Source organism: Dipteris shenzhenensis, chromosome 17, assembly GCF_047967505.1.
Source record: "Dipteris shenzhenensis isolate YYH24624 ecotype China chromosome 17, Dip_SZ_1.0, whole genome shotgun sequence".
In the NCBI taxonomy this organism is placed as follows: Eukaryota; Viridiplantae; Streptophyta; class Polypodiopsida; order Gleicheniales; family Dipteridaceae; genus Dipteris; species Dipteris shenzhenensis.
Genome location: NC_141612.1, coordinates 43145550 through 43163131, shown reverse-complemented (window position 1 = coordinate 43163131; position 17582 = coordinate 43145550). Strand labels below are relative to the sequence as shown.

The window sequence follows — 17582 nt, the reverse complement described above, 5'->3', positions numbered from 1 at the left end:
TTCCAATCAATAATTCCCACATGTGCCAATCTACTATCCACCGTGGAATCTAACATATAGTTGCATGCTTTTAATCTATGTGCCTAAAACCCCACTCATGCACTGCTCTCATCGCACTAACAATAGCAATTCAAATCTCCAAAGCACTCTGATAGAACAATTGTGCTCGTAACTTGGTCAGCGGTTCATGCCATTTGTTGCGAGATTCTTCATGGGGAGAGTATCAATGTACCCAATTGATATAAGTTTGGTACTTAGAAGGTAGACACATGAACATCTCATGGATACTCCCTTCGTTGAAGAAGGGACTGATTAGCAAAAGCTACTTGTCGTGTCTATAACCTATGGCTCAACATATGACTCTATGCATCACAGTCATGGCTACCTCTATCTTGTGTAGTATATGTAGGATGTGCAGCGTTAATGCTTGTCTGAAACCCACTAGCCCTTTTGGGTATAGTGAACAAGGGCGATATTTGATGGTCTTCCTACTACCCTCTCTCCTTTTGGTTTTTCCTGTGAATAGACACGTGGGATTCTTTCCATTCCATGGCTCACCTATCTAACTTCTTTTTTCCACAAACTGGCAAGGAAAAAGGCATAGTTTGCTTTATTAATTCCAATTGTGCATTTCCATCATTGAGGTAAGAAGGTTTTCATGATCTCTTTCACCTTGGATCCTCTGTTTCTCCACACCTTGGCTAGGTGATATAAAATTCTATAAATACTTGCTCTGACATTTCATTGAGAAACTATTTGGTGGCAGGAGTAGCTCTAATATGTCTGTCACTCAATCCCAGAACATGTCCAATGCACACCTGATCTCAATTTTTAGGTTACCTCTCTCTCTCTCTCTCTCTCTTCCGAGCATCTGGGCGAAGGAAAAAAAGAGCTTCCAACTATGTAAAAATATGGCAAAAATAGATCGGAACAAAACATAGTTTCACTTAGAAATATGCAAAGTATTATAGCAATGCTTATTTTATACACAAATCTTTACATGAATCTTTGGAAATGGTGAGTAACATAATGGGATGGCTTTTGAAGAAACCCACATGTAGAGTAGACTTCTCTATGAAAATTCTAGCTTTTGAAGAAACCCACATGTAGAGTAGACTTCTTTATGAAAACTCCATTATGATCCTTCTTACAACTTTTACTTAATAGGGGGTGACATTGAAAACCCTCTCTCCTTCTAAGGTAGTTTTGTTGGCGAAACTACCATGGACATCACTTTTAAAAGTGGCATAACTTTCACATCCAATGTCCAAATATAGTCATTCAGCCACTCAAATTGATCGAAAAACCCCATTTGAGCACATCTATGGGATTATATTTTGGAAAATATTGCATATATCCTAAAACGTGTGGGTTTGTATGTGCTAGTCCTGAGTTCAAGCCCCAGAAGCAGCTCAGGATTCTATCTTGTTCATCCTATAAGGGTTAAAGGGCAGTGCTAATAAAAGAATTAGAAGTTTTTGGCCTGCCCCTTGGGGAAGGGCTTAGTGTTGATCTTTCCTTCAATCCATAGGTCCACGTGTTTGTGCACGTGACACCTTCCTTATTGCTTGGCTATGATTGAGGGTGTGTTGGAGACGGTCGCGATGCATCACATTCACTGCTATTTAGTTTGCCTAGACTATCTAGTTCCAGTGCTATTCCTTCGAGATCATCCATACATTCGAGAATCCCCTTATTTCCAGCGCTTCTTTGTACGTCCACGAGCAGCAATGGTTCCTATAATCTGCTCAACACCAGTGACTTCGCCTACACCGGGGGTCTCCCATTTTGCATTACCGTGCGTTGTAGGCTCTCTCGAATGTAAGGCGATTGAATGAAATTCATGTAGTGTTGTGAAATTACACGTGGAAATACACAAAAGGAGATTGAATGAAATTCATTTAGTTTTGTGAAATTACACGTGGAAACCTAATGCCCTTCTATTTGCTTCTGGGCTTGGGAAGGTGTGTATACTTTTGTGGAAGATAGCAAGTGCAAGAGCTATGGCCGCTTTGGAGGAGCAAACGCAGCCTATGGACACAGGAGACGCCCCCATTCTTAAACCTAAATTTCAGCCCCTCACTGCCCATGAAATCAGTGGTGGCCGATTCCAGTTCCGTAAAGTTGCTGTCCCCGCTCATCGTTACTCTCCCTTGAAGCAGCGCTGGATGGAGATCTACACTCCCATCTTTGAACAGATGAAGATCGACATTCGCATGAACTTGAAGGTTTGGTCCGTCCTATCTTGGTTTTTTGCCACGCTTCAACCTTTTGCTCGGTCCTCCCATTTCCCGCTCTTGGACCTGTTTCTTTACTAGCCCAAAGCCCTATTTCGGCTTTCCAAAGGTTGACTTCGGGTGCTTTCCACACATGTGAACTCTTGGATTCTTGCAGATCTGGGATTTTCTAATTTGAAGGGAGAGATCAGAAATGAAGTACTATGTGAGCTAATTGAGCAAAAAGTGTCGACGTCTGCTTCGGCTCTCGGATGCGGATACGGGTTCTTTTTGCAAGCCTGGGAGGCAGGTTGCCGTGAGTATCTGTGCGCTTAGGGGGGTTTGTTCCTACGAAAGGGGCGGAGTCGTTGTCGATGGGAGATTTAGGCAAGGGGGAGGTTGTGCGGTCTGAATGTGGCCCAATCGGAGGGACAGGTGGGTTTAATCCCTTTTCGTGAAGGGGCAGCCCCTCTTGGGTGTTCCTTTGTGTGCAAAGATGTCTTTAACACATTATTGTGTGCATGGCTGTATTACGGAGCGGTGATGCGCACATGCTTTTGGTTGTGACATTTAGGGGAAGGGTTCAGGAAGGGGTGAAATTGTTGGATGAAGAGGTGTCATGTCATCCATAGTGATGTTGCAAGATGGACGTATGAGCACCTAGGAGTGAACCATGGGCTAGACCAAATGTAGGGATACTCTTGAGCTGATGGAATGTCCCATTGATGGAACATAACATAACTTCAAGAAACTTATGGAATTGTTAGTTTGACTTGCTGAGTGCTCTACTCTCACCCGTGAGGCATCAAATCATATTGGCTTGTCTTCTACGTCACTGTCATAGTTTGCAATGAATTGAAGCTTTCGAATCATCAAAGATTCGATGCCCTTTCAGGGTAGTTTTGTATGTTCTTCTAATGTGGTTCTTTAGATCTGCTGCCCATTCAAAAAGAAAAGTAGCAAATAATTTAACAGCAAGAGCATAAGTCTTGCATGGGTGCTATCTAGTGATGGCTATGTGGAGAACCAAAAGAAATATGTGTGCAGGATAGTGATTTGACAACACATGCACTAAACTGACCTGTGTTTTAATTACGGCAGACAAAAGAGTGAACTGTGTACTAAGTGGGATAGTATGGTTCCAACAGGGCTTAGGTAGGCTCTGGTAGGCAGGAAATAGAGTGGAGGCACATGAAGTGAGGGGAAATTGAATCAAGAGGCTGGGGGGAGGAGACCTGCTGGTGGCCGATTGGCTTGGAGCCTATAAAAGGGTGCGTAGCAGGCCATTTCCAGTCCATGGGTGGACTACTTCTGTGCAGCTCCTGGAGCTTCTGCTGCAGCCCCCCTCCTGCATTCCAAACCATGCCTAGGGCATAATAACACCTTGCAAAACATCCTTGGGCAGGCCTAATGCTCGCTGATGGGGCTCGTATTTCAAAACCCTCTCTCTTGGCTGTGGGTTATCCTTTGTCGAACAATGAACAATTTCTACCATGTCCACCTCAATATGCTTTGTGCGATTGTGGAACATTGGATTGTGTGCAATAGCAATGCAACTTTCGTTGCCACATTGGGTCAATGAAGGATAATCTTAAGTTTGCAAACAACTGTCTCAACCACACAGCCTCGCATGAAGCCACTCTCTCTGTGCAATACTCTACTTCTATTGATGAGTATGCTATTCTTGCTTGACCAAGAAGCAAGAAGCAAATTGCAATAGCTTGGAGTAGACTATCATGAATCAATGTCTTCACCCCAATTTGAGTCAGCGTATCCTTCAAGCTTAGCGTTTTGGGAGTAGAAGGTTCATAGTTCTACGTGCCTTTAAATACCAAAGAACTAGTGACTCTACTATCCAATGTGATTAGTGAGGTGTCAAGGCATGTGTGTGTGAGAGAAAGAAGACATCCCACCAAGTAATGATACAACGTACCATCTCCAAGTGGGAAGGATCTTATTTGGAAAGAAAGCAATTCTTGGACTGCTCTTTGTCATATACTTGTATTGACTAAGAAAAACTGCGTCCTCCATCCAATGAATCTTCATACCAAAGAAGTAGTGAAGCCCATCATTTTGAACTCGTCTTGAAGCATGACTTGTGTATCGCTTATCACTCTACGATATTCCCAGAGATGATAAGGTATAATAGAATGTGTCGCTTATCACTCTACGATATGCTTCTGCCGTATTAGCGGACATGCAAATTTCACCTTGTGAAGTTTTCGTCCAAGTTGCGGTTTGCTGGTATTGCGACAATTCTTACCATCTTAAATGGTGCGTTGCCCCATCAGCTAGATTTAGATGCTCATTTGGGAGAGACTAAAATGAAATCGTTTAGACTTCACAAGCAGTTGTAGCTTGAATGAAGAGATTTGGACTACTTTTTGATTAGTCTTCTCCTTTAGTGGTAGCCTTCGTCATGGCTGAGTTTGCCCTTCACCTCCGAGTATCGATAGAAACTCAGTACGAAGACTTTGTATAAATGGATGCTCAAGAATGTGTGGGTGTGTGGATTTGTATGTGTGAGAGCATATTTTCATACTATGGTCTACACCCTCTGTTGGGCGCTGATGATGTTAGTGGGGATGTCATAGTAGCTAATCGTTGCTATGCGTGATGGAGTTTATGGTTTTTAATCTTATGAGTGACTATCGTGAGATTGAAATTGCACTATGTTGTGTTGAGTTTGGGAATGTTCCTGGATTCATCTAGGTATATGCTTCTGCCGTATTAGCGGACATGCAAATTTCACCTTGTGAAGTTTTCGTTCAAGTTATGGCTTGCTAGTATTGCGATAATTCTTTCTATCTTAAATGGTGCATTGCCTTATCAGCTAGATTTAGATGCTCGTTTGTGAGAGACTAAAATGAAATCGTTTAGACTTCACAAGCAGTTGTAGCGTGAATGAAGAGATTTGGACTACTTTTTGATTAGCCTTCTTCTTTAGTGCTAGCCTTCGTCATGGCTGAGTTTGCCCTTCACCTTCGGAGTGCTGACAGAATCTCAGTACGAAGACTTTGTATAAATGGATGCTCAAGTATGTTTGGGTGTGTGGATTTGTGTATGAGAGCATATTTTTATACCATGGTCTACACCCATTGTTAGTGGGGATGTCATAGTAGCTAGTCCTTGCTATGCGGGATGGAGTTTATGGTTTTCAATCTTATGAGTGACTATCGTGAGATTGAAATTGCACTATGTTGTGTTTTTAGAGGATGAGTTTGGGAATGTTCTTGGATTCATCTAGGTATAATAGAATGAGCGTAAAGACCATCTCATACTCGTGTGTAGAAGTTGGAGTCTGAAGACTCCAGTTGAGTCTAATTGTGGTCAAGAATTGCTCAATTCTATAGTACCATGCTCTCAAGGCCTATTTGCAGCTCTTCTATTCCTTCCTTTACTCGCACACCAATCACTTTCCCTTAATCTCAAATCTTGGAGGCTTCTCAACATATACCTCCTCCTGTAACGCCCCAGTGAGGAACGCAGACTTATTCATCTAGGGGCCATCCATGAGGGGCTGCTGAAGATTACGTGGTTCGAATGTTTGTCATGTAGATTGTAAGAGCAAGAGCTTCATCATAATCCAGTCCCTCGAGCATACCCTTTTTGCCACCAACCTGGCCTTGTATTTGTCCAAGATTCCGTTGGACTTATACTTGGATTCATAAATCCACTTGGTACCTATGACCTTGCTCTTGTGTGGTCATGCAATAAGGTCCCAAGTGAGATTCCTGTAAATGGAATCAATCTTAGATTGCATGGCTGCCATCCATTTTGGATGCTCAACTACCTCGAGGCTTTGCAACATGCGATAATGGAGTGTGCCATCTATTGTGGATGCACAACTGCCTCTTCAAAAGTGCAAGGCTCCTTAACATTTGATACTGGAGCCGTGTATCCAACATGTGCCTCGGCTCTCTCTTGGTTGTGTCAAAAATGTCGCACGATTGTGTCATTGGGTTCGAGAATGCTTGTGACTTTTGATTCTTGCACCAAAGATTTGGAGGGAGGTGGAGTAGAAATAGCTCATCCTGGACACCCTCGCCCTTGTCTTGGGCACCTCAATAGGAATATTGGGAAACCTCAATAGGGATATCATGAAGTGTTGATGGTGGGATGTTCCTTACTGAAGGCACATCTTTGCTTAGGACAATCGATTTCTTTGTAGCCAGCTCATACAGCTTATATCCCTTGGTCTCAATGTTGTACATAATGAAGATACATCCTTTAACTTTCTATTTCTCATTTGATTTGGGATATGAACATGGGCTTTAGGAAACGTAAGGATTTTTTACTTGAATAAGCTACCTCTAGCATGACTACATCAAGTGCTTTGCCCTTCGTTCCATTGAGGGCAGTCTGAATAGCCTTAGCCCAATAAATCTGCGTAAGATTTTGGCCTCCATCAAACATCTTGCGATCTCCATAATGCCTCTAATTGTTGCGCTCCACAGTCCACTATCAATTTGTTGAGGAGTGAGAGAAACTATCATTTGGATCTTAATTTCCCTTTGCTTGCAGACCACTAAGAACTGCTTGTGGAATGCTAAGAACTCCTTGCTAACACATTTTCCGCCTTTGCTAATGTGAAAGAGTCTTGAGTGTTTTCCTTTGCGAGCCACTCTTTGAACTTCCCAAAGGTATATGACTTCTCCTTCATAAAATATTTCCAAACCTTTTGAAACAGGCGCCCAAGGCGAGGGTTAGCTAGGCCCAAGCCAAGGTGTAGTCCAAGTTCTATTGTGACACCAAAGCCTACAAAACAATGAAGATTAGAAAGACCAAATAGGGGCAGTTGGCAAGCTTGCCACCTCCAATAAAAAGGATCACCCTTGAGGTTAGGCAACCACTGCGCCACGTCCATGACCACAACCCTTGTGCACCATACCACATGAGTCCACTAATGTAGGTGTTTGGCTAGACGAGGCATAGGCTTGCTCAAGGTCGTGGTATCCAAGGAGTGTCCCCAAGGATCCTTGTTTTCTCATATAGACTTACTTGAGGGTGCCATTATCTTACGGGTAGATGTACACTGGGTATATAGTCTACTGCTCTTAGAATCTTTGCTTTAAAGGCATAAATTTTTTAGAGGATAACGCTTTTGATTCAAAGAGAGAATAGTCTCATCCATAGATCTTTTGAAGTTCTAGCCTTCTCCTTTAGTGCTAGCCTTCGTCATGGCTGAGTTTGCCCTTCACCTCCGGAGTGCCAACAGAAACTCAGTACGAAGACTTTGTATAAATGGATGCTCAAGTATGTTTGGGTGTGTGGATTTGTATGTGTGAGAGCATACTTTTATACTATGGTCTACACCCACTGTTGGGCGCTGATGACGTCAGTGGGGATGTCATAAGTAGCTAGTCCCTGCTATGCGTGATGGAGTATATGGTTTTCAATCTTATGAGTGACTCTCGTGAGATTGAAACTGCAATATGTTGTGTTTTTAGAGGATGAGTTTGGGAATGTTCCTTGATTATTCTAGGTATATGGTCTACACCCACTAATGGGCGTTGATGACGTCAGTGGGGATGTCATAGTAGCTAGTCCCTGCTATGCATGATGGAGTTTATGGTTTTCAACCTTGTGAGTGACTATCATGAGATTGAAACTGCACTATGTTGTGTTTTTAGAGGACGAGTTTGGGAATGTTCTTGGATTCATCTAGGTATATGAAGTTCTAGTCTTAAATTAAACCCGACTGAGGTCAATTTTGTATAGTTCACTTAATTATTTTATTTCTTAGTGGATCAGCTTTGTTCCAAATTTTGAAGATCGAGCACTTTATAGAGTGAAGTTTCATGTTTATGATTGAAAGATTTTTTTAATATCCATGTAGGCTGCCAGTAGAATTGGTCTTTCAGTGTGAGACATGAAACAATCCATGAGAAATCTAAAATTTCCTGTAGCATGTAGGGATAATGTCGCATCTTGATACCTTTCTAGTAAGGTCGGGGATTGACCACATATTTGAGCGAGTCGGGGCAGCTCCACTATCACTCAAAATAATCAAAGAGATGTAATTTCTTATCTCGAAGATCTGAGTGACCTGAAATTAACCTGAATTTGTGTAGTCCACGCAAGGTAGTTTCTGACTCTGGTATCAACAAAGTTGGCATATAGACAAACCCATTCCAATTGTTGAGTTTTGGAAAGGGACAAAGATCTTGAACGATCTTCTTGTTCGATTCCACAAGTTGGACAGGATGTGATGTCCACCCCGGTCCCCAAGGGATGCAAATGATCAGCAATTTAAGTGTAGGAGGCAAGTGGGTGATGCAAGAGCCTCAAGCAGGCTCATAAAACATAGTTAGCGCATGTGAGATCTGGTAACAAGTTCTAAGCAGATTTGTATATGGCATTTGGTGAAGCCTGCGATTGGGGGCTGAAGACAGCATAAGTCAGTTTGGTAGAGAAGCTTGAGGACCTGATACACTAGATACACTTCGTTTTTAACTGAGGAATGAAGAAACATAGCGCACATGGTGAAGGTTGGTTGTGGAGCCTGGAGACAGCATAAATCAGTTCAATAGGAAAGCTTTGGGGGACTGATACCCTAGATCACTACATTTTATACCGTTTTCAAGTAGGAATGAAGCAATCTTCAAGTTCCTATTCTGCATTATGTCTCTATCTATGTGCACTAATTGTGGTTCTCACACTTGTGATATGCCATGCATGCACTCAAGAACTTTGTGATCTACCTTGTTCTGATGTCTGCATGGTAGGCTATTGCCAGAGATGTAGCTCATTTTTCTGTATATTATGCATCTTACTACTTTTCTTCTGACAAGTGGTTTTGCTTGCACTCCTGATGCAGTCCCGGAAAGTAGAACTGAAGACAAGGCGGGACACACCTGATGCTGGTGCTCTCCAGAAGTGTGCAGACTTTGTGCATGCTTTTGTTCTTGGTTTTGACGTTGCCGATGCCGTTGCCCTTTTGAGGCTTGATGATCTTTACATTGAGTCGTTTGAGATCAAAGATGTGAAGACCTTGAAAGGAGAGCACTTGTCCCGTGCGATTGGTAGGCTATCTGGTAAGGGTGGCAAAACTAAATTTGCCATTGAAAATTCCACCAGAACCAGGATTGTTATAGCTGACACTCGCATTCACATACTTGGTTCGTTTGCAAACATCAGAGTTGCTAGAGATGCTCTATGCAGCCTTATATTAGGCTCTCCAGCAGGCAAAGTATACTCAAAACTAAGAACCGTGGCAAGCAGGCTGGCTGAAAAATATTAAGTAAAAAATTTCTTGCTTTTTAATTAGAGAGTATTGATTTAGTTGCTATGTTCTGCCTCATCATTTAGGGCTAAGCAGTGTCCCTCGCAAGAAAATCACTGCAGAGTGAGGAAAGCATACACAGGCCTTTTGTAATACATATGCAGGCTCTTTGTTTAAGGTAGAATGTATTTTGCTTAGTCTTGTGGGCTTGCCTAGGTATTATCAGTAGTAGAACTGAGATGAATTCAGGCACTTGTATGCTTCTTCGACTGAAAGCTGAGGAGCAAAAAATTCTATGTCGTTTGTTTCGTCTGCATACATGCATACATATATCTATGTGTGTGTGTGTGTGTGTACACACACACACACACACACACACACACACATGCGCGCACGCGCACACAGAGAGATTGAGAGAGAGAGAGTCGCATATGCACACGCATGCACATGCATACACGTGCTTGTGCACATGCGTGTGCACGTGCATACACTATATATCTATGTACATGCACATGTGTACACGTGTCCTTGTATGTATTCATCTATATACGTGCACGTGTGCTTGTATATGTGTGTCTCTATTTTATGGACATGTATGGCCATAATGTCACGTGCTTCATATGGATTCTTGGACAAGGTCTAAAGCTAACCCATGGCTATCTATATCATGTGTTGTGGATGTGTAGGTATCTTTGTGCTTAGATGAAGACATCCTCGCATAGCCTCTTCCCTTCAATTGTTTGTGTATCCTCTCAAAGCTAAGCCACTCATTCTCTCTAAGGTGTACCATCCGAAGAGCTTATACATAGAGAGTTGCTTGTTTGGCTTGAGGTGAAAAAGAGGGGGTTTGTGTTCTCATGTTGGGAGTGGGGTTGGAAATTGTGTTCCACCCTAGTTGATGATACATGTGCTTGGTTAGGTATGATTGGGCTATTGATTTAATTGTGAATTTGGGTCTTGTAAGATGCACTCTAAGTATACACAATTTGATGGTTGCTTCTTTACCTTACATATAGACACACTTCTTTACCTTACATAGTGGCTATTGATTCCACGAATAGTACATAGAAAATCAAACACTAACATTTTTAGCATTGTCTCACGAGGGGTAGACTATAGCGACGATTTGCTTTCAAGTCTAAAGAGGATGTTTTGAAAAAAAAGCAATCGACGTGGAGCCTCTTTTGTCGCCTTGTATCTGATATCTCTAGCTCGTGTGGTTGCTTTTAGTAGCTTCCCGTTTTTCTCTCTTCAAAAAAGAGTATTGCTCTCAGTACCTTGTGTTGCTTGTCTTGTTTATTTTCAGCCTAGAAAATCCACATGCTAAAAGCCCAACTCGTATGAAATTTCATAAACTCGCATTAACATGAGCTAAGCAATTTGGACTCTCTCTCTCTCTCTCTCTCTCTCTCTCTCTCTCTCTCTCTCTCTCGCGCTCTTTATTTTGACTTTTGCCCCATTCCATCTATGTGCGATGTTTCATATGAGTTACAATGTAACTCTTTGTAAATAGAAGATCTAAACATGTCTCTAAAAAATAACTCTTACTTTAAATCTTGGTATTACCAAATCTTTAAAAAAATCCTCAAATACTCTCTAACAAAGAAATCTATAAGAAAGGAAAAGGGAAAGGGCGGGTGAATCATGGCTATAAGTTTTTCCTTAAATATACAACAAAATTATCCATGACATGGAGGAGTAGATGCAAGACACATGGTAAGCCCAAGACAAAGATAGCCATCATGGCTACAACATTTGGTAGCCTTAAGAGAGTCAATTTCTATATACAATAAGGTATACTAGTCAACAACAATCATCAACAATGAGGTGGGTAATGTTTTTTCCAGCATATATGTTGCAGCCATTGATGGCACTAAGGTGGATTGGGATGATTTTGCCCACCATGTAGAAAGCAATCTACAAAGTTCTAGTCAAGATAGAACTTTTATTAGTAGTAGATAGGAGCATGCTGCAAGAGCTGCATTGGAAGCCATTAAATAAGTCTTGTGAAGCTAAACTTGAGTAGTACGATGTGCAAGAGGCTGATTGTGGAACAACAAACTGACACATTTGATTGGAAGATGAAGGTGGGATATAGAAAAAGAAATTATAGGTGGTGGTTGTAGGTAAATTAGAAGCCACAAAATAGGTTGACTCTATTAAACATGCTGCCGACTGGGTATGTAGCAAACTCAACAATGTTCCTAGCACCACTAGTGGGATACTAGAACAAGAGCTGGCAATGGATTTGGCAAATTTGGAAGCGGAGATGGAATCCACCACAAAAAGGTTGGAATTGGCCATAGTAGTTAGAGGCAAGAGGTGCATTCAACACTCATATGCAGCACTTGATGGAGGAGCTGACAAAGCATGTTATGATCCATGCACTAATATGTAGCACTTGATGGGTTGCGGGTTATGATCCATGCACCAATATAGCATCCAACATGCTTTGCAAGTCTTTCGGTGTACAATGAAAAATAAGATAAAAATTTTGTTAACGTAATACTTAACCCTTTCCATAAATATGCAAGTGTGTAGTGTAGAGAGTCTCTTAATGTGATGTTTGCACTGTGCTTGTATACATATTATCTGTTGTGTAAAGTAGTTCATATTTTTGAGCATACATAGTGCATTCTCCATCTTGCAAGAAGTTTTTTTTCAGAAGAGTGGGTGGCGTCCATGAAATTCAAAAAAATTGGCAAGTTTGCAACATGCGTGTTAAAATTTTACTGTTTTTAGTAATCCTTACAATCTATGATATAGAAGGCTACCAATATAGTACTTTGTAGTATAAAAAACATTCTATTATAAAGCTTAAATAATACTATGTTGAAACATGCAACAAGAAGGAGACAAAGAGAAATTGCTCCTTTTCCTCTTCTCTCTCTTCTTCCTTCGTGCTCCTAGCTGGGCTGAACTCCATGGCCCAGACTAGGGGGTTAGATTCTACCTTGGAGTCACCATCAAGATGATCTTACTCAGGAAGAAATTTAGGAGCTCCCCTCCTAGCCATTTCTCACCTTCAAACATAGTTCTGCCATCAAGATGATCTTACTCAGGAAGAAATTTAGGAGCTCCCCTCCTAGCCATTTCTCACCTTCAAACGTAGTTCTGCCAGGCTGCTGCTCTAGATTGGTTTTTTCACAGATAAAGAATCAAGCATAACTATTGGAGTTTTGCTCGGATCACTTTGAAGTAAAAATAATTTTGTTCCTTAGAAGATAAGATACACTTTTTTATTCTGGATCAAAGTCAGATTATGTTTCATTTGCGCGATTTCACCATCGCAAGTAGGGGGGTCCTGACATTTTGTCATTTTTTTAATGAATGACTAAAAAGCAGAAAAGCAGCCTTCCTATGCTGCAATAGTAGCATCATCTCTGCCCAATACTAGGCAGAATGAAGTCATCCTCCCTCCCCTATAATAGGTTCTCCTTCTCAAGAAAGAGAATAGTGAGCTAAAATATAGGTTTCAAAAGCTAGAAGAGAGATTGAGAATTGCTGAGCTCAAATTCAACAATCCAATGCCTAATGTAGTTTTATATGAGGAGCTAGTTTCAATCAAATGGAAGAGTTGCACAAGAACCTTAAGGGAGAGATTCAAGAGATGCTCAAAGGAGAGATAAAGAGCTCTTTACAAGTTCAGAAGAAAGTAAAGGAGAAAGCTGAAAGGCATCTCAACTCCAATATTGGATGACTACTAGACAACTGGAATGTAGCAGAAGATAGTGAGATTGAAACCTTCGAGAAACTTAGCAAAGCTCTGCCAGGAATTGAGTGGGGAGATGTAGAATTTGAAATTGGACAGGAAAGATGCTGATGCAATTCTCACTTTTGCAACACGAGAGGAAAGAACACAGATTCTTAAACAGTCTAACAAGTTGAAAGGACTTCCAGTGTGGATTGCAGAGGAACTCACCAAAACTCAGCTAAAGATAAAAGCCTTAGAGCTTGCAATTTGCAAAGTTGAAGGTGGCTAGAAAGTAAGGCAAATGGGCTATCTACTACCGAGATTCAAAGACTTCAAAGCAAAATCAATAGACCCTCTGAAGTCTATATTTGATGTATGATCTTCATTTTCTTTCCCTTTTTTTGTTTTGGTTTCTCATATGTACTAGTGAAACTAGTTGTAATTGTAACTTTATGTGATTCTCTGTCTCTTGAGAGATTATATAAAAAAATACTTCTTTTTTCCCAAAAAAATAAATTAATTAAATAATACTATGTTAGCATTATAGGCTAATTGTATTATTTACTACTAGTACTAAATACACATGGTTTATCTATAGTTACTATAACTAGTACTAAACAACACTAAATTACTACTCTTAGACCCACATGTGAATTGCAATTGTAGATTTGACAACTCGACTTCTCTGTGAAACAAATAGTTCACAAAGACTAGACTAGCCTTAGGGAAATAGAATATTCTTAAACCTTTCCACCACTTCTCGACAAGAATGTTGCCATTGCCTGCTCTGCTGACTCTCAAATGCCTTGGCTGTAGGACCCTACTCATAACAATCTTACAAAGTAGCAGTCGGCTCTATTCCTTGGCCTTCTCACACAAAGATGATTGAAAATAATAAAGGAGGATCACCCTTCAATTGATTTGAACGTGGTTTGGACCTTGCATTTGCAAAGAAGTTCCCGATGGAGCAATAAATAAGTGAATGCCGCTTAAGCCATCTCAAGTGTAGTATCCAAGTCATGTTGACATGAAAAAAGCACAAAACTATTTGGAAAAAAAGAAAAAAGCTCATAAAATAGTCCACTACAACTTTGCACTGAGAGCTAAGAATTTAGAAGAGTGTCATCTCCTCCTCTAGGTAAGTGTAGTATGTGTGACAATTGACAAAGATCTACATGAGGATTTGATGGATTGGATTCTAGAGTCAATCAATTTGAATTTGTGTAAAGTTGTTTGGCTTCAGATAGGAGATGAGTAAATTTGAAGAAATACTTGTACAGGATGCATCAAAAGTGAATCAAGGCTTATTGGCTAAAGTCAGGGCTCATTCTTTGTTTTGATGAATGGGAACAAAGGATACTGGACAAAGAGTTCCTGGACTTCAATGAGCCTCATATCTAGCTCAAGAAAGAGATTGTCATGAATTGGAACACTAGGGAATGCTTTTCAATGTTGGCATAAAGCAAGACTAGTTGCAATAAAATTTTAGAGCAACCCTATTGAGTTTTTTGCTGTGTTTCAACTTCTAAGTCTACTGCTGCCGAGTCACTCTATCACCATCATCGATAATCATTGTTCAATATTTCAATGATTATTTTTCTAGGTATAGCTTCTATTACTATAGATTTTATTACACCTTTGGGCATTCCCCATGAGGGGTGAAAATTTTCTTTCTCTATAGGATACAAGCTCTATTGCAAACAACTTATGTTCTATCACTACTGAGTTTACTACGCCTTTTGGTATTCCACATGAGGGGTGGACATTTTCTCTCCATAGGATAGACATCTTTTGTTCTTAGTAAAAAGAGTTTTTTTCCTCAATCATTAATGAATGAGGGACAAGAATGATAGAGGGCATGGAGTTACTTTGTTTGAGATAAATTTGGATCTTATGCATGTTTATTTGAGATAAATTTGGACCTTATGGATTTTATTTTTGGGGGATTGAGTTCTGGCAAAAGTTATATTAATTAATCATTTCACAACAAAAGTATGCTGTGCCCTTGGAAATCTATGTGGATCAGCTTTGCTAGGATTTCATTGTCCAAGTGGATCAATTGGATGCGAATATTGTTAGAGTGGAATTGGTTGGCAGGTTCCAAGGTGTCTTTAGATTTTGAGGGGGAGAGCGGGATAGACTTGATGATTGTGCTAGGATTTCTTGATAATGTTGGCAGGTCTAAGGTTTTACTAAGCATTAAACATTGTTTACTTTTTATTTTCTTAGTGGGATTTCAATAAGTTCTTGAGACTCTTACTCATTGTTGTTACTGATCACCTCAATATTGAGGTTTTAGCTATGAGGTACCTCAAGGATTTTGACTTGTCATTTTTAGTAGGGTTTTTCCTGGTAAGTTCTTCTTTGTTTATTAATTCTAGACTTTGTTCAATGCACTCACTTGCATGGCATCCCTTAGGACATCTCTAGATGTAAGAGGTAGGGTGGGAGCAATATTAAACCAGTCAACCAGAGCCTCATTGCCAAGTGCACACAATCACCCACATGCACTTTCTCTATTTTCTACCATGACAATCTACTTTGACCCAGAAGGGGTCCCACCTCACCTTTGAAGGAGGCATTGAGCCTAGTTTATGAAGAATGGGTGCCACACCATGGCCAGTACAAGATTAGTGAAGGATGGGATAACATTTCTAACATAAGCCTCCATTAAACCAAATGTGTGAGAGAATGGAGGGTCAAGATGGCTTAGATATCTTATTATGTTTGGATTTTCACTTCATTTGACATATTATTCATGTATGCTTATGTTGCATTCTCCCGCAAGTCAGGTCATTTTGCATATTTCACCGCAGTCTATAGGGTCCTTGGGGATATGCATTCTTCTATCATTACATGTCCATAGAAAATGCATGGATTCTATTAGATGCATGCATGTAGTGGGTTATTTCTTTTTTATAACACATAACAAAGACCCTAGCATATGATTAGGATGGATCAAAGTGTAAGGACATCAATTGCATGGCTGTTTCATGAGATAGGAAGCCGTCTCATAGTAAGTGTGGTAAAGTGGAAGTTATATGAGTGGGAACTTTGTGATTGAATAGCCAAATATGAAAAGTTCAATGAAAACTTGGTGAAGGTGACCTCTTCTTTGGAGCCTACTCATCCTAGTCCAAGGTGATGGTGAGTCATGCCACCTCCTAGGCCTTTTACTCTAATAGTTAATGCAGCATGATAATATTATGTTTGTGGTTTACTTTGGCTTGCTTCTCAAAATGGATTTTGTAGTCTGATACGTGTTTCTCTAAGGCCTATCTCTTTAGGCCTTAGAGAAACAAGGCCTATCTCTTTGCTTTGAGCTACTGCTTTGCCTAGTCTATGTTTGCATGTATTTGGCATTGTAGCTTTATTCTGGCACTTACAACTGACATGGTGAAGCTCCTATGATCATTCTTAGCTCTTTGTGCATCTATGGGCAGTACCGACTATTTGCAAAGGCTCTATATGGAGAAAAGTTTCAACCTTATTGGAACTTGGAGATCAAAATTGCAAGCATTATAGATTTTGATCTCTAGATCTATTCAAATCAGAGATCCATTCAATGTGGTGCTTACATTGGCAATTTATTTGGTGTAGCTTGAGAGCACCCTCCTATAATTTTACAAGGCATTTCTTTTGGCAACTTATCTTTGCATATTTGTTTGCCATTCATTATTTGTAATCTTTTGTGAGACACATGGATATTATTGCATGCTATTGGCCACTTCATGCATGGAACCTACAATGCTGATTGCGATAAGATTATGTGACATTCATGGGTTGGATTGACACATACATTCCTGACTTCATGTAGGCTCAACTGGATGAAATGAACACTTTGTTAATGGGAAATTTCCAATATGTTTAGGCTTTGACATTTGCTAAAAATCAAGCTAAGCATGAGCTCAATGCAAAGAAAGCTAGTATGCCTAATGGCAAGTATCACACGCTCATGAAAGATAAATATGGACATCAACTCAATCTTTTGGACCAATGGAAAAAATGACATCATCTTGCCTTTAATATGAGAGAGATGATCAACCAATAAGATATGCACCAACTTTTTGATTATGTTGATATGGTTATCATAATCATACCCATGACTCTTGATAATCCTTCAACAGCCTATCTTAGTATGAATGATGGAGATTTTCTCGACATCAACACGACCTTCCACACCAATCCTCCAACATATGATCTATTTGTTGACTACCATGGATATGCCTACATCTATTTTGTATTGATTTGATGGATTACTCCACCACATTGTATTTTCCTGCTATGGGGGGATGATATTTTTACTTTGGAAAAGGCTAAAATGTATGAAATGCACTCAAGTATGATGCATCTTTGGGAGGGAGGAAGTCATGCGGATCTAATCACACATCACATGAATAAAATATAATAAAAGGCTCATAAGGGTGTATTATGCCTATGAGACTTG

At 40.3% G+C, this 17582-nt stretch overlaps 1 protein-coding gene across 1 annotated transcript; it reads left to right on the top strand.

Moving 5' to 3' along the window:
• Nucleotides 1-1959: 1959 nt before the first annotated feature.
• Nucleotides 1960-9507, top strand: LOC147892155 (RNA-binding KH domain-containing protein). The gene is made up of 2 exons (XM_087388698.1): nt 1960-2228; nt 9037-9507. Exons 1-2 carry the CDS (start codon nt 2004-2006, stop codon nt 9457-9459), a joined length of 648 nt encoding a protein of 215 aa, XP_087244824.1. The 5' UTR covers nt 1960-2003; the 3' UTR covers nt 9460-9507.
• Nucleotides 9508-17582: the final 8075 nt, after the last annotated feature.

Bases quoted from the DNA above. Each gene is read 5' to 3' on its own strand.
- LOC147892155 (XM_087388698.1), top strand. From the start codon at position 2,004: ATGGCCGCTTTGGAGGAGCAAACGCAGCCTATGGACACAGGAGACGCC. The intron at 2,229-9,036 runs GTTTGGTCCGTC...CTCCTGATGCAG, and splicing joins ACATTCGCATGAACTTGAAG to TCCCGGAAAGTAGAACTGAA.